The sequence below is a fragment of the Schistocerca cancellata genome, chromosome 3, assembly GCF_023864275.1.
Source record: "Schistocerca cancellata isolate TAMUIC-IGC-003103 chromosome 3, iqSchCanc2.1, whole genome shotgun sequence".
Lineage (NCBI taxonomy): Eukaryota > Metazoa > Arthropoda > Insecta > Orthoptera > Acrididae > Schistocerca > Schistocerca cancellata.
The window spans coordinates 646,750,469-646,775,912 of record NC_064628.1 but is presented as its reverse complement, the minus strand read 5'-3'; the positions used below and the strand labels follow the sequence as shown (position 1 = coordinate 646,775,912).

At 36.4% G+C, this 25,444-nt stretch overlaps 1 protein-coding gene across 4 annotated transcripts in view; it reads right to left on the bottom strand.

The window, feature by feature from the left end:
* The window catches only part of LOC126175602 (mucin-17-like), a 207,199-nt gene that overhangs the window by 113,403 nt on the left and 68,352 nt on the right, over positions 1-25,444 (bottom strand). For 2 of the 4 annotated variants that reach the window (XM_049922476.1, XM_049922475.1), the window contains exons 5-9: positions 24,679-24,783; positions 20,610-21,071; positions 17,105-18,334; positions 14,724-14,777; positions 503-568 (exon numbers count right to left, since the gene is read on the bottom strand). In XM_049922476.1, the coding sequence (XP_049778433.1) occupies positions 503-568; positions 14,724-14,777; positions 17,105-18,334; positions 20,610-21,071; positions 24,679-24,783 (1,917 nt within the window). The remainder of the gene's footprint in view (positions 1-502; positions 569-14,723; positions 14,778-17,104; positions 18,335-20,609; positions 21,072-24,678; positions 24,784-25,444) is intronic. The other 2 variants (XM_049922477.1, XM_049922479.1) reach the window with 2 other exon arrangements.

Here is a 25,444-nt window from a genome sequence, read left to right as displayed (position 1 = left end):
AACCTCCAAAGCCAGTAGCACCATGACATTAAACATCAATAGCTGAGTATCATAATCTGAAAATCCATCAAGTATACAATTAGCACTGTGATTTTGCAGTGTGGATTTTGTGACTTAAATTTATATTTTTAGTACTGATTCCTATATATCTAGATGCAAATAATTATATGATAAGAGTTATATTCTTTGCAGCAGTCTAAAGCTAAGCTACACTCATCCACATCAGCATTCCCGTCTCAGTGGTCAAATGATATTCAGCAAAATACCTACATGATTTGTCAACTGTAAGTCATCTATAGAGGTTATAAGTGTTGTTTACACACTGGTAGCTACATGTTACTCCCATGAGTGTCTTTGCCTCCTCTTAATGATTCCACAAGTAAATAAAACATTTTCCCCTTTTGTTTCCTTCTGATCATTGCAGCTGCCATTTTCTTTGCTCTGATGACATACAAAAAGGGGTAATACATGATAAATGTCAAAGAGAGGACATACTACTTACTGGAAGATTATTGTTGAAAAGGGGCAAAGAAGTTGTAGAAGACCGCTGCAAAGCTGCTTCAATGACCTAAACACACAGAAAAGCAATACCTTTATAATTACCTAAATGTTTTGCACACAATATTTGCTGATAAATTCAAACTTTTAATAAACAAATCAACTGCTGAAGAGAAAAAATATTAACTGGCATTGATTCACAGTAGTGGAAATACAGATTTGGAAAACAAAAGTCAAAACAAAAGTTGCTTTTCCTAGGTTTTAAATACTGTTCCCGAACAGCAGATCCCCACAACCCACACTCCAAGACTTCATTTTCAAGAAGAATACCAGGCACATAAGGCAAGAGGATATATGTTACCACAGAGATCAGCTACATATATACTCTGCAAACCGCTGTGAGGTGTATGGTGGAGGGTATGTCCAACTGTACCAGTTATTAGAATTTCTTCCTGTTCCTTTCACTTATGGAGTATGGGAAAAATGATTGTTTGAATCCCTCTGTGAGTGCAGAAATTATTCTAATCTTATACTCACAATCCCTATGTGAGCAATAAGAAGGGGATTGTAGTACATTCCTAGAGCCACCATTTAAAGCCTGTTATTGAAACTTTGTTAATTGACTTTCTCTGGACAGTTTATGTCTATCTTCAAGAGTCTTCCATTTCAGTTCCTTCAGTATCTCTGTAACACTCTATCATGGGTTAGATAAACCTGTGACCATTCATGCTGCCCTTCTCTGTATACATTCAATATCATCTGTCAATCCTACCCAGTATACATCCTCCACACATGAGCAATAATGTAGATCCAGTCTCAAGAGCGATTTGTAAGCAACCTCCTTTGTAGACTGACTGCACTTCCCTAGTATTCTACAAATAAACTGAAGTCTACCACCTGCATTACCCACAAATGAGCCTATGTGATCATTCCATTTCATATCCCTACAGAGTGTTTCATCCAGGTATGTATGAGTTGATTGATTCCAACAGCCACTCACTGATATTACCGTCACATGATACTATGGTTTTTTGCTTTGGGGGGGGGGGGGGGGGGGGGGTTAAGTGTACAATACAATTTGACATTTCTGAACATGTTAAGCAAGTTGCCAGTCTTTGATCTTTGCACCACTTTGAAATCTTATCAAGATATGATTGAATATTTATGCAGCTTCTTTCAGACAGTGCTGTGTTATGGATAACAGCATCATCTGCAAAACGTCTGAGGCTACTATTAATATTGTCTGCAATGCCATTAATATACAACATGATTAGCAAGGGTTCCAACACACTTCTCTGTGGTGAACCTGAAGTTATTTCTACATCTGAGGACGACTCTCCAACCAAGATAACACGCTGTGTCCTCCCTATATAAAAAGTCCTCAATACAGTCACAAATTTCACTTGATACCCCATATGATCAAACTTTTGACAATAAGCCTGGATGTGGTACTGAGTTAAATGATTTTTGAAAATCAAGACGTACTGTGTCTATCTGATTGCCCTGACTGAAAGATTGCCTTGACCCAAAGTTTTCAGAATGTCCAGTGAGAGAAGTGCAAGTTGGGTTTCACATGATCAAAGTTTTCAGAATCCATGCTGTTTGGGGTTGAGGATGTAATTCTATTCAAGATACCTCATTATGTTTGAGCTCAGAATATGTTCTAAGATTCTACAACAAATTGTTGTCAAGGATATTGGATGGTAGTTTTGTGGATCACTTCTACTACCGTTCTTGTAGGTGGGTGTGACCTGTGTTTTTTCCAAGAACTGGGTACAGTATTTTGTTTACAGGATCTATTACTGATTATATAGTTAGAAGAGGGATAACTCAGACACAAATCAGTATAGAATCTGACAGGAAAGGCACCAGACCCTGGAGCTTTGATCAATTTTAACAATTTTAGCTGTTTCTCAACACCACTGACACTAATAATTATTTCATTCATCTTTTCAGCAGGCAATTCTCCTGGATTTTGCTTTGTAGTGGAACATTTGAAAACAGAGTTAAGCATTGAAGTTATCACCCATTACTCTCTCAACAGTGAAACATATTTCATTCAGCATATCTCTATCTACAGCCCTGTGCTTTGTTTTACATCTATTATGCAGTAATCTCTGTTTATTTAGAAGTTTTACCTGTATACCGTGGAGGCTTCCTCCCATTACGGACTGTTCTACATTCTATTGGGTACATATCTGTCTAGTACATGGTCAACTATTCTTTTAAACTTGAGCCATAGTTCCTCTACTTGCTCCTGCCCGGTGCTGAAAGTTTCAAGTTCCTCATTGAGACATGATATTACTGACTGCTTATTGAACATTTATATCTTTCTGCTCGGTTTAGTTGTCCTTTGTACTTTCGTAATCACTGTTGCCACAACAGCTTCATAGTCATTGATACCAGTTTCGATATGGACACCCTCAAAGAGATCAGGTCTGTCCATTTCCATTAGATCCAATATGTTTCCATCATGAGTGGGGTTCCCAACTATCACTTCTAGGTAGTTTTCAGAGAAGTAATTTAATATTTTTCCACAGAATGTCTTACCACACTCACCACTAACAAAACTGTAATTTTCCCAATTAATTGTTGGATGATTTAAGTCTCCAACAATGTTTACAGTATGACTGGGGAACTTACATACAAGTGAACTGAAGTTTTCTCTAAATTTTTGGTTATGTTAGGAGACAAGCCAGATGGGCAATAGAAGGATCCAATTATCATTTTGTGCCTGCCCCTGAAACTGAGACTTGCCCAAACAATCTCACATGCAGCTTCAACCTATCTTAGTGGGTTTGAGTTTATTGTTTTGCAACAAATACACCACCCCCATTTGCCTACCCTTTCAATATACAATTAAATTTCCCCAAAAATCCCACTGCTATCAATTTCAGTACCAAGTATTACGTGAGCTTCACTGCTTTTCATGAGCATCTCAAAACACAGCACCTTGTTGCAAATGCTTCGGCAGGTTACCATTACAATGTTAATATGCTCACCTGCGGGAGGCATTTCTTTCGATCTTACACTGATACTTCTGAGTTTCCTACAGTTATCATTATCTGGATTGGTTGGAGAGTTGCCTAAGCTAAAAAAATCCTTGTACGCACACCACACATAGTCACCTACCTGAGTAACAGCCTCTGATGTGTAGTGCACACCTAACCCATTTAGAGTGTCCCTACAGTTCTCAATCCTACGGCCAAGTCCAGAAAGACACGGGTTCCCAGGTAGATGCCGTGTTTCTTGACTTCCGCAAGGCATTCAATAGAGTTCCCCACAGTAGTTTAATGAACAAAGTAAGAGCATATGGACTATCAGACCAATTGTGTGATTGGATTGAAGAGTTCCTAGATAACAGAACACAGCATGTCATTCTCAATGGAGAGAAGTCTTCCAAAGTAAGAGTGATTTCAGGTGTGCTGCAGGGAAGTTTCATAGGACCATTGCTATTCACAGTATACATAAATGATCTTGTGGATAACATCGGAAGTTCACTGAGGCTTTTTGCGGATGATGCTGTGGTATATCAAGAGGTTGTAACAATGGAAAATTGTACTGAAATGCAGGAGGATCTGCAACGAATTGACGCATGTTGCAGGGAATGGCAATTGAATCTCAATGTAGACAAGTGTAATGTGCTGCGAATACACAGAAAGAAAGATCCTTTATCATTTAGCTACAATATAACAGGTCAGCAACTGGAAGCAGTTAATTCCATAAATTATCTTGGAGTAGGCATTAGGAATGATTTAAAATGGAATGATCATATGAAGCTGATCATCGGTAAAGCAGATGCCATACAGATTCATTGGAAGAATCCTAAGGAAATGCAATCCGAAAACAAAGGAAGTAGGTTACAATACACTTGTTTGCCCACTGCTTGAATATTGCTCACCAGTGTGGGATCCGTACCAGTTAGGGTTGATAGAAGAGATAGAGAAGATCCAATGGAGAACAGCGCGCTTCGTTACAGGATCATTTAGTAATCACGAAAGCATTATGGAGATGATAGATAAACTCCAGTGGAAGACACTGCAGGAGAGACGCTCAGTAGCTCGGTGCGGGCTTTTGTTGAAGTTTCAAGAACATACCTTCACTGAGGAGTCAAGCAGCATATTGCTCCCTCCAATATATATCTCACGAACAGACCATGTGGATAAAATCAGAGAGATTAAAGCCCACACAGAGGCATACCGACAATCTTTCCTTCCACGAACAATACGAGACTGGAATAGAAGGGAGAACTGATAGAGGTACTCAAAGTACCCTCCGCCACACACCGTCAGGTGGCTTGCAGAGTACGGATGTAGATGTAGATGTAGATGTAGAAAGCCACTGCCTAGCTTGTCACGGAACCTTCAAGGTCTCTGGTTCACTCTCTGCACTTGACTCAGGACCAAAGAGACATGGTCAGTTCTGTGGACAGTGCTACAAATTGCGAGCTTCATTGAAACTCCATGCGCAAGGCTGGTTTCTTCAAACGTCTCTGCCAGTCACTGGAATGACCCAAGTATGAGTCCCACTGACTCAGATTTAGTGAGAGAGAGCACCTCAAACTTGTTGGTTAGAGAGATCAAGCAACACCTTGAGTCCTCCTTGGTCCCCATCCAAACTGCACAGGATGCCCAGATCTACCATTGAGACACCACTAGCAGTCAAGTGGATGAGTAATGACAGATTCTGTACTTTATGCAGAGGAGATAGAGTCCACAGAGAGGATGGTACTTGAGGTAGCTCTGGTACCAGTATTACATGCATGTGACTCTTGAGAGATCTTCCAATACATCAATTTGCAGCAGCTGCCAGTCACTTGACAAAAGTCAGGGTGTTTTCCAGCTGCTTACAAATGTCAACAAATTCATCCCAAGTTCGAGAACAGCATTTGTAGTCGGTCTGCATTTTGGCTGGTGCAATGTACTGCAAGGCAGTGAAAAAGTAACTTCATAATAAGCACCCTGCTTATCATTTAATCTGTTAGGCTAAATAGTTGCTAATTAACTATAAGAATTGAATCAAATACACAAAATGAGATTTATATTAAGGCAACACAAAAACCTGTGGTAAATTTTTATTAGTTTCATAAAACGTTTTGAGGTTAATATTACAGCTGTTTGCAAACTCAAATATTGTAAGCTGTTCTGGAGGGTACATTGACAAGTAATTATCACTGATGACACATGGTTTATGTTATAAAATCCTTAGCTGCCATACATTTTTAAATAACAAAGGCTGGAAACTAGTATCATGTGTCATTAACACCAAAGCCATTTCTTAGAAGAAATAACTGTTGACCTAGTACTGTAGAACTGATGGTATGGAGTTTTCACTATTGTGCTGAATGGGAGGTGCAGAGTAACTGATTCAAAATGTTATGAATTCTAGTTACTTTAAGTTAGAGTTTCTACCTCTGTGATGCATTACAGCATCATGCAGTGCCTCACTGCCTGGCATTAATAGTGGAGTTGTGGTGGTGCCATTCACATGGTTCTCTGTGAACATTAATCTTAAGCTGAAACCAATATTTAAAGATTAAAGACACTTATTTTCTGAAGTTATCAGATTTTCTGTCCTTAAGTTTGACAGTCTTGTTAGTGAATAACCACTCTGTAAAAATGGAAAGAGAATACATTTTCTGTGAGCACTTGCCAGCACATGATATGCCACTAGTGAACAGAACAGCCCTCCCTCCATACAGCAGAGAAGTCACAGTCAATCAAAGTTTGAGTCACCTGTACTGCCCCTTCTCAGTTTACAGCCTTCCCCAACGTGCCTCTTTCCTCCCTGAAGAAGAAACATAAAATTCCAAAAGGCATGAGTATTACTTTCTATGTCAAGTGTTTGTACCAGCAGTACTGGAAGTTGCACATCCTGAAGGTTTCTGTTGACCAGTCTTGCTGCTGCATCATAATTTGTATAACCACACTGATAGATACATACCTATACACATATATTACCACCTCACTAGTTCCATTAATTTATGTCATTGTGAATTATTCACATCATCTGAGATTCATAAGATAACCGACATTTTTGGCACAGGTTTTCTAGTAGTCATCTTTGTTCATCATGAGTATCTCCCTTTCTTAGGCTTATTAATAAGCAAGAAAGTACATTACAGACCTACATTTGCATGCAGTGGTCTGTCATCACTTGACAATGGTATACATTGTTAACCACCTTGCTCTGTGCCCCAGACCACATGTGGAAAGGACATAGTCAAGCTCATAAGGATGACTGCAAAATGCAACATTAACACTTTCTTTTACTGTCACAAAAGATGGAATAAGTATTCAACTGTCCACCTGAAACAACTGAAATCAGGTATATGCAGTGTCTCACTGTATCTCATAGCGCTTTGTGTAACAGTGACTACTAAGAGTTGATCATAAACAAATTAATAATAATGAACAGTAATCTCCACTGTATAATATATTTGATTGGTCCTATTGCCTACAAAGCAGCTTATGCATAAGACATTGGCTATATCAGTTTGTAAGTACGTAGGTGAAAGTGATTTCTATGCATACTTATTTAAAATTACAAAAATACACATCATACATTAAATATTTATAAAGTACACTTTATAAATTTAAATATTCTTCAATCGAGTACTAGCAGTTATGCTGTAAACATGACTGTAAAGGTTTTCCACATGTTTTTACCTAGGTAACTGTTCTGATATTTTGGGAAGTTTGTTATAAAGTTTAACTCCCATGTGGAAAGTAACATTTTGAGATGTGATGATTTGAGTCATATGACAGGTTTTGTTTTGTCTGGAAAGGTGATCAAATTTATTTGTAATCTGCAGTCCTTATACATTGCATCCATTTTAAAGAATATAACAGCTTCCATCACGTAGAGAGATATACAGTAAAGGAGGAATAGCAGTAATCTTATACAGAGGTATGCATGAGTCTCAAGGTTTGCATCCAAACATGATTGTAATGGCCCTGTGAAAGTGCTGTTAGGTGTTTAGAGTTTTCCCCAAAAGTAACTACATATTTAAGGAGAGAGTGAAAGAGGGTGTGATGTTTGTTCATTATTGCTTTACCAAGTTTTTAGAGGGCAAAGAAGGTAGCATGTCTTGCTTAGCTTTACATATTGGTATCCAATATGTTTATTCCATTTCACACTACTGTGCAGTCATAGCCCTAAGAATTTCTTTTCTGTACTGATACCAACTATTTAATAGTTGATAGAGACAAATGGGATGTGCATTTCCTTGTTTTAAGCATTGTGGAATTTTAATGTAATGTGTGTGGGTTTTTTGTGCCCATTTGCTAAGCTGTTTTGTGACAATGTTTTTAGTGATAGCTCTAAATCTTCCTTTCTTTCCCTTTTTAAGAGAATTATGGTGTCCTCTGCATATGTGATCGTTTGAGGAAAATTCATATCTAAGCTTAGATCATTTATGTACAGAAGGGACAGAAAGGATTCCATTATTGATCCTTGGTGTGTGCCAAATTTAATCAGTTTATAGCCTGACAAATATTCAGAATAGTTCTCAGGTTGACATTTGTGTGTCTGATGCACTCTGCTTGCTTAAGATACTTCAGGAAGAAACTGATCAAATTGTTGAACAGACATCAAATACCATATTTTTCTAGCTTTGACAGCAGAATCTTATGACCCACCACATCAAAAGATTTTAGTAGGTCAATAAATACTCCTGTTAATTCCTGTTTCTTGTTCATCAGGCTTAGTATACAATTGAATCACACATAAATGCAGTTGTTGTTAACCTTCTATTTCTGAATTTGTGTTGCTCATTACAGAGGGTAATGTTTTTATTTATGAATTCCATAAGTTCATCATACATATCTTTGTCTAATTACCATGAAGATGACCCATTAAGTTGCAGACAGGCACAACTAAAAGGCACTTACACATTAGCTTTCAGCCACAGTCTTCATCAGTAAAGGAAACACATACACACGCACATTGATTCACACAAGTACGTACAACTCACCCACACATGACAGCCATCTCTGGCAGCTCGGACTGGAATGGCATTCTGGTCCAAGCTACCGGAGATGGTGATCATGTATGTGTGATGTGTGCTTGCTTGTGTGAATGAATGTGTGTGTGTTCCTTTACTGAGAAAGGCCATGACTGGAAGCTAATGTGTAAGTGTCTTTTAGTTATGCATGTCTGTAATTTAACATGCCATATTTACAGTAAGCAGTAATCTATCTTTTCCTTATATTGTTGATATTACAACCTGGAGTTTCCATGGTTTGATAACGTTTTTCTAACATTTTTGAAATGCAAGGGCAAACTGTAACAGGTCTGTAGCTATTTACATTACCTCTCTCACATTTTTTTTATATTCTGCAGATTTTTCAATAGATCAGGGAAAATGCCTGCTTGAAGTGAGCAGTCAAATAAGTGTGCAAGTATTTCTATTAGGTTTGGTGCACTCTTTTTTGATATTGTTGTAGGGAAACTATCAGAGTTGTAATTTTTAGTTCTTTTACTGCTTTTGCCATTTCATCTTTTGAGACAAGGTTGATGTACGTTGATACTCTACATGCACTTATTTTACATTCATTGGCTTGGGGGTGTATCAATGTATGTAAAGAGCACATTTGATTTTAATTCTGTAAATGTAAGTAAATATTCATTAGAAGGAACATAATTTATGTTATATGTTTATATAGACCGCCAGGTGGAAACTTCGAAGTTTTCTTAACAAAGTTTTGTGACATGATAGAGAATGTTTTTATATCACACCTGAACAAGTTAGTAATTATAGGAGATTTCAACATAAATGTATTAGCAGATAAGTTACACACTAGACTATTCAAGAATACTCTGCTTGAATATAATGTAAGATACCTGATAAACACTGCAACCAGGGAGACTGAAACATGCCAGTCTGCAATAGATAACATAATCACTGGTATTCGTCTTTACGATCTTACATCTCCTGTTATTGCTTTGTCAGACCACCATGCAGTAGAACTAAGTGTGCACATAAAAAAGGTTCCTACACACAGTTGCTATAGATATATTAGGATGAATACAGACCAAAATATAACTCAGTTGACTAATATGCTAAGGAATGTGGATTGGAACAGTGTTCTAATGCCACTTCATAGTTATGGCAAATTCTCGAGTGAACTATTCTACATTCTTAATCAAGCCTGTCCATTAATAAAAAAGAAATTCAGTCACATGCTGTAACCCGAAACTGGATATCAAGTTCAGTCACTGAGGCTAGAGAAAAACTAAGATGGTATGAGTATGCTATGTTAAATGACTTGAGCAATAAAAAATTAAAATAAGAGTTCAAAAAGTATCAGAAATACTATGTAGACCTCCTAATTTCAGAAAAACAGAAACATTTTGAAAGTGTCATTCAGAACTCAAATAATATCTCCAAAACATCATGGTCACTAGTAAATAGAGAAATTGGTAAATCTGAGAAACTTACAACTGAAAATCACTTGATGATAAACGGCACAATAGAAACTGATCAAAATAAGATAGCAGATCTATTTGACAATTAGTTTGCTTCTGTTGGCTCCAGCATACACAATCAGCTTAAAAATCATAAATACAAATTCAGAGGAACACCAGTGTCAGGAAGTATATTTTTGATGCCAACAAGTAAAGAAGAAATAATTAAAATAGTGAGTAGCTTAAATAATTCCCATGCAGCAGGATATGATGGTCTTAGTCTGGACACTCTTAAGAAATGTACACATAAAATTGCATCACCTTTATCAACAGTTATCAATTCTCATATGGAAGATGGTCTATTTCCAGATGAGTTGAAAATTGCCAAGTTGTGCCTATTTTTAAAAAAAGGAAACAGGAATTTAGTAGAAAACTTTCGACCCATTTCTGTTCTTCCAATAATATCCAAAATCTTTGAAAAAGTAATATACATAAGAATCTGGAACTTCCTGGTATACAAAAAAGTGATTTCTAAGGGGCAGTATGGGTTTGTCAAGGGGTTATCCACCATTAGCAACATCCAACTTAATTGAAGGTGTCACTCAAGCAATAGATAATAAAGAACATGTATGAGGCATCTTTCTAGACTTACAAAAAGCATTTGACTGTGTTGATATGACCATATTGCTGGACAAACTGTGAGACTATGGCATTCGAGGCACAGCCCATAATCTGATGAGGTCCTACTTGACAAATAGGAAGCAATTTGTGTCTATTAGCACTACAGAGGGAGCATAGAAATCAAACACCACTGACATAAATTTTGGTATTCCACAGGGGTCAATATTAGGACCACTTCTTTTTATTATCTATGTAAATGATATACAGCCCATAACAAACCATGCAACAGCTATCTTATATGCAGATGATACCACGTTAATATGCAGCAATCCAAGCTATTCACAGCTCGAAGTGGAATCCAATACTGCAGCAGGCTTAATTCTGCAGTATTTTAATGAAAACAAACTAAAATTAAACACAAATAAATCTGTCTATATTGAATTTGATCTTGGGAGGCAAAAAACTCATGAAAACAAAATCTTAATGGGTGACGAATACATTAAAAAACAATACTCGACCAAATTTCTTGGCCTGACACTAGATGCAGGCACTTAGAATTATGGGAAAGAAATGTGCCAGGGAGTCCTGCAGAAATTTGTTCAAAGAATTTAACATACTAACTGTTCATAACCTGTATGTGCTGAAGATAATCATTATGGCAGTAAACAGTAACAAAACACTTAATAAAGAAATACACGATCACAACACTAGAGGTAGAGAGAGACCCCACATCATCTCTCATAGAACAACACTTTATGAGAAAAGCCCTCACTATGCAGGCATAAAACTACTGAATTGCTTCCATCCTAATATCTCCAAATTGCCCATTACAAAAATAAAAATGAAATTAAAATTATGGCTTCTAAACAATCCTGCATATTCAATAGATGAGTTTCTAGATTTAGTACACTCGTATGATGGAAGACCATCTATCTAAAAATATATGTAATCTCAGATCTTAGACTGTGTCACAAACTGTAAATATTTGAATGTCAGATATGAATACTGTGTTACAAACTGTAGATTCCTTAATCTAAGTATGGCAATAACAATTTTTTTTTTATGTATAGTCCATATATGTAACTCTGTTGTTTAGAAAAAGTTGTGTAGATAAAAGTGCCAGCCAATAATATGTAACCCTAGTAAGTAAGGCTCTGACTTATCCAGAAGACTGGAACAAGAAAAACCTTTTTTTGTAATCAGTTGATGTTGGATCAAAATAAATAAGTGTCCTTATTAAAGTTTGATTTTATCATATTACCGGCAACACCAGGGAAAAAGTTGTTAAATCTGTTGGCTACTTTTTATTTTCTTGTGATAAGTGTAGTTTTACATGTTGCTGTGTCCCCCAGATTATTTTTTTATAACACTCCACATAGCCTCAAATTTACTAGCCAAACCATAAATGTACTCATCATTAAGCATTATTTTTGCTGTTCTTATAATTTTTGTTAGTATTCTGGAATATTTTTTCTAGGATTCCAACCCCCCCCCCCCATAAAATAGAGAGTTTAGATGCCACCAAAGAATATGAGACTATTGTGTCCACACCCAGGAGGAAGGGGACACCTACAATGTCTCTACAGTTCCTTTGAACATTTGTCATAACACTGCAGAATTTCAACACTACCATCAGACTGCATAAATGAGATATTTCCATCAGCTTCATCACGGCTACTAGGCTACTATTATTTCCCACACCATTACTGTGCATAGAGCTCTCTTTGATCAATGTTTAAAATATTTTTCCTGGTTCCAAGTTAACCTTAGAGGTACTCACACTGATAGAAGATGTAAGAGACTAAGTACCATGTGTTATTTAATGAGAGTGCTTGAAAACCATTGTCAAAAGAACTGCCTCATGACTGTTTACTATGCTAATACGCATTTGATTCTGAAGTATTGGATCATTTTCTGTGGTAACTTACCATCCTATCTAAAACTCTTCAGGACAAAAAAGAAATAGTGAGAATCATGACTGGAATAAAAAGGAACAAATTCTGCAGAGCACTATTTAAAAAGATGGGGATTCTTCCTCTTCCATGTATTTACACATTTGAAAGTGCAATGTTTATTAAGAAATATGCAATAATAAATTCTAGTGTCCTCCCCAAAAATGAAGTCTGCAAGAACATAACAGATGACCAAAAAAACCAGTTTGTGCCAAAAAGGAGCACTATGCTATGGTAAAATTATTTACAATAGGTTTTCAAAAGAAATTAAAGTAATAAATGAGCTAAAAAATTTAAAGCAGTACTGAAAGAATATCTATTAATACATTGCTTCTATAGTCTGGTAGAGTCCCCAAAAACCTTTGAGAGACTAAGAAAGTTAATGTTAAGTGTAAAGCCACATTCTTTATCAAATACAAAAATATTGTGTAAATATGACTATCTACTTGTAGCATATAAAGACTGTAATCATTCATGACCATTTATTCTTAATTTCAGTTTAATTTTCTAGTTAAAGTGGTATAATTATAAGTCAGAGCTGGAAATATATTTTCAATTGTAGGTTTCTAGCTAAAGTTGTTTAATTATACATCAGAGTTGGAAAAAATGTATTTATTAATAAACAGAAAACATCATGTAAACATGAAGATATATTTGCATTGACCTGTCCTGCTGTGCTGTATGTGTAAGATTTACTGGACCAAATAAACACAAATACATTTATTCCTTTTATTCGCCACAAGTATTATAATTCCATGAATCAGCATGGTTTTAGAAAGCATTGCTCTTGCAAAACTAAGCTTTATGTTTCCTTACATGATATACCACAAACTATGGATGAAGGGGAACAAGCAGATTCCATATGTCTAGATTTCCGGAAAGCATTTGCCATAGTGCCCCATTGCAGTCTTTTAACAACAAAGTTACAAGCATATGAAATAAGTACACAGGTATGTGACTAGCTCGAAGACTTCTTAAGTAATAGAACTCAATATGTTGTCCTTAAAGGCGAATGTTCATCAGAGACAAGGTATTGTCAGTTCCCCAGTGGAGTGTGACAGGACTGCTGCTGTTTTCTATATACATAAATGATATGGTAGACAGGTTTGGCAGCAATTTCTGGTTGTTTGCTGATGATGCTGTGGTGCACAGTAAGGTTTCAAAGTCAAGTTATGAGGAAGATACAAGATGACTTAGACAGTATTTCCAGTTGGTGTGACGAATGGCAGCTAGCTCTAAATATAGAAGAATGTTAGTTAATGTGGATGAGTGGGAAAAACAAACCTGTAATGTTTGGATACAGTATTACTAGTGACCTGCTTGACACAGTCAAATTGGTTAAATTTCTGGGCGTAATGTAGCAAAGCAATACAACATGAAATGAGCATGTGAGAGCTGTGGCAGGGAAGGTGAATGATCGACTTCAGTTTATAGGGAGAATTTTAGGAAAGAGTGGTCTACCTGTAAAGAAGACTCTGTATAGGATGCTGGTGTGACCAGTTTTTGTGTACTGCTTGAGTGGTTACGATCTGTACCAGGTCAGATTGAAGGAAGACATTAAAGCTATTCAAAGATGGGCTGCTAGATTTGATACCAGCAGGTTCGAACAATGTGTAAGTGTTATGGAAATGCTTCAGGAACTCAAATGGGAATTTCTGGAGAACAGGCAACATTCTTTTCAAGAAACACTATTGAGAAAAATCAGAGAACCAGCATTTGAAGTTGACTGCCAAATGATTATTCTGCAGGCAACATTCATGTAAGGACCATGAAGGCTCATATGGAGGCATATAGACAATTGTTTTTCCATCACTCTATTTGTGAGTGGAACAGGAAAGCAAATGACTAGTGATGGTACAAGGTACCCTCCATTTAGCACCATATGGTGACTTGCAGAGTGTCAATGTAGATGTAGATTCCTGTTTCCATTCTGTGCTACTATTGACACAAATAAATGTTGAAAAACTTAAAGTTTGATATTCAGGCTCTTTTTATTATTATTATTATTATTATTATTATTAGAGTAGTTTTTAGCCTTGTCTTCAGCAGATGATGCACAGAAACTCTTCCCTCATCATAAATATAGGCATAAATACCAGTTTATAGTTTATGGAAAATATATGGAGCAAATCAAGTCAAGAACAGAAAAATTTCTCATGTGAAGCATATCAACTGATGATAATATTTCACAACAACATGTAACAGTGAAAGTAAACTAACTACTACATATCACAGATTGCTTACCTTATCAGCCAGATTCACTTTCCTTTGTTCTTGCCTGCTACCAACATTTTGTGCCTAAAAAGAAAAATCAGGTGTCAGTCATTTTTTTGGAGCCTGATAACAGAAAATGGTATGCAACCACACACCTGCAGATGAATGGTGCGGGGCACATAGAGATATAGATCTGTATAGCTCTACTACATTTTGAGCTTCCACTCTGCTGCCTCCATGGTTGTGGCATCACTGACTGTTAATGTATTGTCTCAGGGCAAGTAGATGGAGATGGAGGGTAAGGGGCTGGGGTAGGAGTGATTCAGCAGGACAGCATCCATTCCTCTAATTCCTCTGGACTCAACTGTCACTAATGTACATTCTCAGATATCCCCTCACCCGTTTACTCCCTTACCCTCCTCCTCTCATATCTTGCTCACTCCTAACATTGTACCTCCATTCTCCTTTCCATTTTGCTCATACTATACCCCTTCAATTTTACTACTGTTACCAACACAGAACTCATTATCCACCTGAAAGTAAGTTTCTACCTACACCCACTTCTAAGCATTTTCTTCATTCTGAAACTTCTGTTATCATTGTGTTTCTGGAGTCTAAGTTCGAAACAACATGACATTAAATTATGTTAAGGTGTTGGTTACAATAAATTACAATGGAAAACATTGTCAATTGTGATGTACGAATAATGAAATAATGATTACTTCTTCTAAAGACCTGGTACAACTGTTGACAACAGACTCAAATAAATGTATATACATGTTCTATGGCTAAAAATACTTGCTTTCTGAAATAAAACAGAAAGTGATAGCAATGTGTGAGAAGAAGAGCAAGAGCATTTTATGATAGAAGGTTTAGTTATCATATATGAAACATGTAAAAATAATCTGTATGCAGCTGATTGTAGCCAATGTCATGAGTTGCTTCCACATGAGAAAAAATAAGCATCATTTTTGTTGGTGCTAAATACAATGTAAGTGTACAGAACTTGGTAATTCCAGACTCTTTGCTGGCTAGGATGGCTTTTTTAGTGTCGAGCTTTTCTGGAAAGTTACTGCATGGGTTATTTGACATTTATTTTTAAATATCACATTGTCAGCCACTTTCAGTAATGAATAGTAGCGGCTGGACAATACAGGGAATCACATTTACCCAACTGTCGTAAATAGTCCTGTATCAAGTACATTGCCTTGAGGAAACACATAGACCACCAGTTTTATGAAGCATTTGCCTGCACACTAACTGGTATGCATAATAGGAGCTGTAAGCTCAGGTAAATAAAACATTTCTAGAAACAAAGCATAGCCAGAAGTTGTGAACTTTGTTGTTAGACTAAAGTAACATTTTAGCATCATAACAGAACTAAAATATGAATTATCACTTCTCAAGCAGTGAGACAATGACGTGGCTTATCCCAGAATGAAAAAAGGCTATAATAAAATTAAGCAGTATAACAGTGTATGAACAATTAGGAATTATTTGATATGTGAATTTGATAAATATAGTATTCATGCAAACTGTTTTCCTTTTTAGACAACCTGTCAAGTAATAATATGAAGTGCATATCCGTACTAGGTTTATAATGGTATGGCATTAATACACAAGCAGACACGACACACAATGAGTTTTGCTCTGTCATCTTGATAGCCTAGTGCCTATGTTGTGACTGTATAATCTGGTAAGTGCATCACTGGCTTACAGCACCTAGTACTTCACTGAGCAGTTTTTAATTTTAGTTGAATGGTTGCTTTTCTGCTGATGGAAGTTCTAAATCTCGAATAAAAGAAATTAATTGTATACAGAAGACCCTCAATTCAATCCAGAATGCTTTCCTTCACACATTTTTGTCATCAGCCAAACTAGCCTATTGTTTACTAATCTTACAGTCATGCTACCTACGGTTTCTTGTCCAATATTTCTTTACTGTTTTATAAGATAATAAATTATGGCAATTTTACTGTTTGCTCAGCAAATCAAACAAAACTCCACATAAAACTGAAATAGGTTTTACGTAAATAACAACTATTTTTCAGTGGGCACAATGAGAAGGAAACCAACTGCACAACTCCACTCATAAGCAAATGACAGTTCTACAACGAAATTATAGAGTAAAGCAGGCTGAACAAGTATTAAAAGTTTTCTACTGGTACTGTTATATAAATAAAGGGGAGAAATTCATGTACAGAATATGGTATACATTAACTTGGTATATTTGCTGTTTTTCTATTTCAGCAAGTACATTATTAGTTTAGGAACAAAGAAAATATATTTCACACAGTGATTTTCAGCCTTTATTGATGAATTAAACAATATATCTGATTAGATAAGTTTTAACTTTTAGTATAATTATTTCATTAAATCAAAAATTAATAATTGAATAATATATCACTTACCAGAATATTAAGAAGAGAGAGTTCTTCTAGACGACCTTGTCTGTCTAGTGTCTGCCAGCTATTTCTTTCATGCACAGATTCACTTTCTACATGTTTTATGCCTGATTCCACAGTGTTCAGTGATGAGTATGCAAGTGAATTTCTAGGAGAAGTAACAGGAGGTGGAGTATAAGTTGCGGAAGTTGAGTCAGAAGTAGTTTGAGCAACTGTGGATATGGTATTTTCCAGTGGACGGGTAATTTTTTGTGTTGGTTTAGAAGTATTAGGATTTGGTGCTGCTGGCTGAGAAGTTGTTGCCTTTGGTGTGGTGGGTCTGGAACTTGTAGGCTTTTGTGTAGTGGGTTTAGAAGTCACTGGCTTTGCAGTGGTGGGTTTGGGAGTCGTTGGCTTTGGTGTGGTTGGTTTGGGAGTTGTAGGCTTTGGTGCTGTAGTTTTGGAAGTTGTTAACTTTGGTGCAGCAGGTTTGGAAGTTGTTGGCTTTGGTGTCATAGGTTTGGAAGTAGTGGGCTTTGGAGTGGTGGGTTTGGAAGTTGTTGGTTTTGGTGTGATGGGTTTGGAAGTCGTTGGCTTTGCTGTGGTGGGTTTGGAAGTTGTTGGCTTTGCTGTGGTGGGTTTGAGAGTTGTTGGCTTTGGTGTGGTTGATTTGGGAGTTGTTGGCTTTGGTGTGGTAGGTTTGGGAGTTGTTGGCTTTGGTGTGGTAGGTTTGGGAGTTGTTGGCTTTGATGTGGTAGGTTTGGGAGTTGTTGGCTTTGGTGTGGTTGCTTTGGGAGTTGTTGGCTTTGCTGTGGTAGGTTTGGAAGTTGTAGGCTTTGGTGTAGAGGGTTTAGAGGTTGATGACTTGTGGTTGGTAGGTTTCAAAGTTGTTGTCATGAGAGATGTAGCAATGGTCACAATAGCTGGTTTCACAGTTGTAGCTTTGGTTGTTGTCTTAATAGTTGTTACTGTGGCAGGTGCAGCCTTAGCAGTGGTCGGTTGTGAAGTTGCTGGTTTAGTGGTCAGAGCAACTGTTTTAGTTTCTACAGATGCAGATGACATGTCAACAGGTTTTGAAGATGAATTATTTGTCAGTGGGGCAACAGGAGTTACTGTCACCAGTCTTTCAGTTATGTAGGAACTTACTGGTAGTGATGTCATAGTTGTCAGCTGTCTTTTGGCTGTCACTGTCATTACTGGAGATGCAGTAGACTTTCCAATAGTTGAAGCTGTTGACAAGTTTGGTGTAATATTTCCCTGTAAAAATGATAAATAAATGTTAATTTACTATGATAGTAGAAGTCCAGAAGAGAGTCAAAAAGTAAGAGATTAGCATAAACACTCATCTGCAGATGAATGGCGGATGATGTATAGGCATACTGAAATTTCGAAATTTGCTTTAGCTTTTGTATTCTTAATCTTTTCCCAGATTTAGAATAAATGTTCTTCCCCTCACATAATTACACAGACTACCAAATGCTTGCCTCTGCAACCATTTCACCACTCAGAGAGGGAGTCTTTGCACTAAATCTAAAAAAAGAGCAGCAGTGTGAATGCTAGTGTCTATGTCTCACCAATCATTCATCGGTGCATGAGCAGTGGGTCTTGCTCAATTTTGTTTGTTTGTAGTTTCTGTTTACATCTTCTTACAAGCAGATTGTCAAAGGAAATAAACATAGTTTCTTGTGAAATCAAACTTTTTGTAATATTGCAAGTAGGAACTATCCTTTTCATAATATTTTATAATTTCATGTGAGTGCTCAAGGAAAAGAGAACAAATATATAACTGACACATCACTATATTAATTGAATGTGTGGAGATGACAGGCACTGAACACATCACGACAGAGAGTATCCCCACTGTCAATATTTGAAAGTTCATTGTCATCTTTGTTTCCTGTTATCCACCATCAAGGTGGGATGGGACACTTATGGTACTTCTCCACTTTCCACCATTCTTCTTCTGTAACTGTTTTGTTTCAGTCCAGATTCCTTCGTCTTATACTGGTCTTGATCAAATCAATCCACCTTGTTCTGGGTTTCCTTCTTGTTCTCAAACTAGGCCTCCATCATTTGTTTTGACATTCCTTTCGTTCTCTTTACATGTCCAAACCATTTTGACCTACTCTTCTCAAGTATGTCATTCAACTTTCCTAATCCAATTTCCTTTTTTTTCATCTTCATTTCTCACTCTGTCTCTCCTCATTTTTCCTAAAGTACATCTTTGTAATTTCATTTCACTAGTTTGGATGCATATATCCATATGTCTGTACAGTACGTCTTGTGCAGCACTTACATACATTTCATTGGCAGCTCCCTTTCCCAGACTAAGCTCCTCATACCCTTGCAAATTGCATTGCTCTGTTACACCTTTGGCTAATTTCAGCCTCCACCTTTGCATTCTGCATTATCTCATTTCCTAAATTACTGAAACTGTCCACAATTTCAATTTCCTTCCTTTTAATATTAATTGTTCATTTCCCTCCTGCATCTTTCCTGGTTACCACCATAATATTACTTTTGTCCATAGGGCATTTCATGCCTCATTTCCCAACTTTTTCATTTAGTTATGTCCAGCTGCTCTTGTACATCCTTTCTGTTAATTTCCCACAACACAACATAAGCAGTAGGTAGCAGTAACTTCATCTCTCTTCTTCTATAAGCAACTTTTGTCTGTTTTACTGTTTCATCCATCACCACTAAAAACAATAATGGAGACACCACACTTACTTGTCTACTCCCCACAAAATTCTTAAACCAATCAGTTCTTCCTACTCAAGTCCTGTATGACTTCTGAATAATATCTCTTATTGGCAGTGGAGAGGGGGTACAAGAGGGTAGAAGGGGGGAGGGGGGGGGGGGGGCGCATAGGGAATCAATTTCGTTGTTGTAAAATATTTACCAGGGAAGGTATGGCATTTGCTAATCTGGAATAGCTACTGAACATAAGATTTGTAAGCTGTACCAAGCCCTTATGACTGCCTCATCACTCATTAAACTAACAAAGTAAATTCCATATAGTCAAACACATGTAAAACGACAACACTAATGTAAAAGTCACAAGTGCAAAAACAATTCACCGCCAGCATCTAGATTAATATGTTTCTATATCAACATTCTCAGTGAGCACCAAATACCTACTGATCTGAGTACTGTAGAATCGTCCTTCAAAGCAAGAGGTATATGAAACTACTTTGCAGATTAAAAATGTGTGCCAGACTGAGACTCAGACTTGGAACCTTTGCCTCTGCTGTGAAAGAAAAAAGTCCCAAGTTTGTATCTGTCTGGCACATAATTTTAATCTGCAAGGAAGTTTCATATCAGCAAATGTTATGCTTAAGAGTGAAAAATTCATTCTGGAAGAATTGTATTATTTTCACTGTTACGCAAAACAAGCAAACTTTCAGTACATTAACTTATAACTTCACAAGACACCTTTTATTTTGCATGTATTTATTTTAGTAATTTGTTTTTATTGGTGATTTTATTGTAACAGTTATTTGTTCCAGATTACCAATGTACAGGTACTTACCAGAACCCTCGAAATCAAGCCTCTAATACTCAGCGGAGGTGATGGTGATGTTGCTGGTTGTGACAAGAATCTTTCTGTGGTTACTCTAGCACTAGTAGCTACTCTTTCTTTCATCGTTGGCACTGATGGTAAAAGTGTGCTACCAATCCTTTCAACTGTGGATAGTTTGCTTGTTGATTCACTTGCACTGATCACTGGGGTTGTCATCTCTTGTGGATTACTGATGCCAGATAGAATGGTAGCAGCAGTCTCAAGTTTAGGTACTCCACGCAATATGTTATCTGTGATCTGGGATACAGTCATGGTTGATGATGACAATGGTAATGTTGCTTCAGTACTGCTCACAGTTGATGAAGGGACTGTCTGAGCATTTGTTTGTATGGGCAACTGTGTAGCAATGTTCAGTTTTTCAGTTTTTGTTGAGGATATGGCATTGTCGGTGGTCTTTTCAACAAGATTTTGCTGTCAATATAATGAAGAGGATTTTTTTAGAAAAATTAAAGATGGAGTTATACATTTACTAAAGATAAATGATTTAATGTTTAAAGAGTATAAATTGTTTTAACTCATTCTTTTAACTTTTTATACATTTATTTTTTTACAAAGTTTAATTCCCACTGAACCAAAAGCAAAGTGTTATCTATCACTACATCCTTATCACATATTTAAATCAGTACATCCCATGCTAAGGGATCAGTATAACAGCCACTGTTTTATCACAAGTAGTGTTTTTTCTAGATGATGACTAGCTATTGTGTTAATAGTTACAGTAATATCTGAAGGTTATTCTAATCACACAGTTTTATATTAAACAGTATGGAAAGTATAGATTACTACTCACCATGTAAAGGAGGCATTTATTCACAGACAGACACAATGAAAGAGACTGCCAAAATATTAAAACTTCCAGGCAGAGTCCTTCTTCTGCAGTAGAAAACACACACATTCACACAAGCACAGCTCACACACACACACACACACACACACACACACACACACACACACACATGGCCACTATGTCAGGGAGCTAGAACTGGGATCCCAGTGGACAGTGGATTGCTGCTTTCTCCGATGCAGTCACAGTCAGGTCCTAGCACCCTGAGACAGTGGTTGTGTGTTTGTGAGCTATTTTTGTGTGAATTTCTGTGTGTGTGTTTTCTACTGTAAAAAAAGACTTTGTCCAAAAGTTTTAATATTTTAGCAGTCTTCTCCATTGTGCCTTTCTGCAACTCAACACCTCCTCTACATGGTGAGTAGTGATCTATCCTTTCACATTGTTGTTGTTCGATCCTGGACTTCCCAATGTTTAATAATAATAAACAAATATGAACTTCTACCATGTGAGTTTTGGCCATCACCAGATGTATATTAAAAATTTGAGATACTTTCTTTTTAATTCCACATTGATTTTTTCTTATCCTCCTACAAATTCTTTTATATAAAGCTTCATGCTGATGATAAATTCGACCATTATCTCACCTCTTTTACAGAATCCTTTACCAATTCAATGAGTTATTTTATTTGAAAACATTGTCTTTAAACTTTTCCTTCTGTTTACATCTGACACTTAACACATTACAGATTGCAATGGAATATGCGTACACTGTGCCATACTGTTATGTTGCTTGTTGTTTTATTAAATTTGATCAGAGGCAATGTCAGCTGGATGTTCACTTAAATATTTGCAGTGAACTCAGCTCTCATAAACATACTTGTTTACTTGCTAGTGTTTTCAAACAAACCCTCCCGCCTCTCCTTATCTCAGGGTCTACAATATGACAACCACACAAATTGTATTATGAAAGATGCTCATTCACTGCATTCAGAAAGCAGACACTAAACGTTTATTTGTTGTCACACTTGCAGTTTGGCTTCAGGAAAGTTTCAGTAATATGAAATTAATTTATTCTTTATGAATGCGGCACTTACACCATTCAGTGAAAAAAAGCATCTCACTGTATGTAAAATGGTATAGTCTTGCTTAATTCTAGCTCTATAGAATTAAATGAAAGTTTATCAAATGTTCCAGTCAAATTCAAAAAATTGAGCAAAATGTTTCCCCAGCATTAACGAACTGTAAACAAATATGAATCTAGGTGAAGTGGTGAAAAGCTTGGGATAATGCAATGTTATGTTCTTGGTTCACTGTATTTATTACTATATATATCAATGATATTCCACAAATGGAAAGTCCACGATGGAATAACAACAAAATGAAAATGGAATAACAACAAAATGAAAAGGATAGCCACCACATAGAGGAGGTGCCAGGTCACAGATGGGCATAATTAAAAAGACTGCTAAGTATTTAAGTTTCTGGACAAAAAAAGCTTTTTTTTTTAAAAAAAACACAAACACACACACACACACACACACGCGAGTCACGAAAGCGTAACACACACACATGACCACTGTCTCTGGATGCTGTGGCCCAAGTGACTGGAGGCAGTGGCTGCATGTGTTTAAGTTATGCTTGTGAGGATGCATATGTGTGTTTTCTGTTTCAGAAAAAACACTTTTTTTTAGCAAAACCTTAAATGTTTAGCAGTCTTTTCCACTGCAACCACCTGTGACTTGCACCTCCTCTATGTGGTGAGTAGCAATTATCCTTTTCATTTTGTTGATTATCCACTAAGCAATATACCCTTTTGAATTCTAGTGTTGCCTGAGATTTTAGATAATTCAGATTTTTCTTACATTATGCTACAAAATGGAATCTAGTTTGCAACTAATGGGATACATAAGAAGCATTTAAACTTTTTTCCTATCTCACTTACTTGTTACAAGGCACTCACATTATATATCTGACTTTCCCTACAGTGAACAGTTACATACAGGATAATTTTCTGAGTTTTTATGCCAACATTTGTACTTCTCATCAGCAGACATTTCACTGGCACAAATGCCAAGTATTGGCAAAGTGTAGTGAGCAACATGATGATGTTACCACAGACAAGTACAGTATTAAGGTGTAGATTGACTATCAGCAATTTCTGTGTTAATATTTAGATACAAATATCATTAATTTGGTTTCTTTGATATTTTAGTTATGAGAAATGGAGAATATATAAGTAACACAGTTTACACTGAATTCATACAAGTCACCATACCAGCAACAGTAAATGTTCATATGGCTGAGGATAAATGAATAGTGGCATTTAAGGTTAAATTGATACCAGCTATGAATGATACTCTACTCGGCAAATCTTGCCTAAGGGAATAAGATGACAATCAGCATGGGTCTGATAACAGCCAAAGGTGAACAAGATCCACTTTTGTATGTGTCGAAGTAACACATGGGGTTCTGTAAACATTTGGAATCAAAAGAACAAAACACAATGCTAACAGGGACAGCAGCTGAATTAGAATTGTGAACTGCACTTCATGTCATACATTTCAGTCAGTAGTTCTGGCTCATAACGTTACTACATGCTAACACAACACCCATCTCTGGTGACGGTATAATTCTGGTAATGGTTATACACCTGTTGCAGATCACTATTCTTTGAGAATGCAGATCACTGGTGCCAGGAAAAAATTATACAATGAAAAGTCAATTTGTTAGCCAAAATTACTAGAAAATTATCCACAGCTATGAAAATCTGCATAATTGACTATATTAGAACTTCTTCATACTAAATTTTTCTTGAAATAATATCACGAAGAAAAAAATTGCTATTGGCTCACTTTTAGTTGGTAATTAAGGAATTTATTCCATCAAAGAAACTGCATTTACATGAAATTCTCCTGTTGGTGTGTTTCTACAAAATTGCTATGTGGTTTCACATAATTTTAATCCTTCAAATGTGAGTAACTCATATTTTAAACTTATTTCTAACAAATACAACACAGTCATATGCTTTCATAATTGTATTTGTTACACATTAAAGTAGACAGTTAACTTTGTGTTTATAGCATAATTTAAACCCACAGTTCCTGTGGTATTCATGCAAAAATTATCACAAGAAGTAAAATATCATGCAGTTAACATCATTCTCTTCATTTTGTACCATACTCATGCACAAACATGCATTATTCTGGAATTAATAACAATGAAAATGAAACTCACCTTATCAGTAACTGGTTTCCATTTATATACTATCTTTGTCGTGCTGGAAGTTGCTGGTTCAGGTGTAACAATGAACAGGGGGATAGATGTTGATGTTGAAATTTCCTACAGTAATTTGAGACTGTTACTCAACAAATTAGTTGCATCACATAACAAAAAGAAATTAGAAAGCAGATGAAATAAGAGGAAAGACAGCAGTTGGTACAGAAACATAAAAACACTTTAATCACTTTTTAATTATTTCAGTATTTCAGTGGAATCTGATACGTGTGTCCTACCCTTACAGCACTTCTGCTTATTACTTTGTTTTTGAGACATGAAGATTTTTTGAAATGCACAATATACCATATTATTCCAGATGATGAGCCACCAACGGAGCAATTCAGAAGGATCCCAAGTGCAATCAGAGATTTTTAAGGCTAAAGCTATCAGTTACGACAAAGAGTTATCAACACAAATATCCAATCTGATCTTTGTAGGTATCAACCGGCTTCTTACACTTGCCATGGTGTGCAAAAGAAGAAAATTTCTAATTTTTTCACCACTAAATATATAAATATAGTAGATTTTGATATCAGTATAAATGTAGTACAGTTAGAAATAATGAAATACTGATAGAGCAATGAGACACTGGAGATTGTCTATAAAATAAATTTTATACAAATATTCTGTAATATAGGCAAGCTTCCTACAAAACTGAATTCACTGGCCATGTACAGTATTTGCAAAATGAAGTGGACAGTCATATGTATGACTGCTGGTTTCT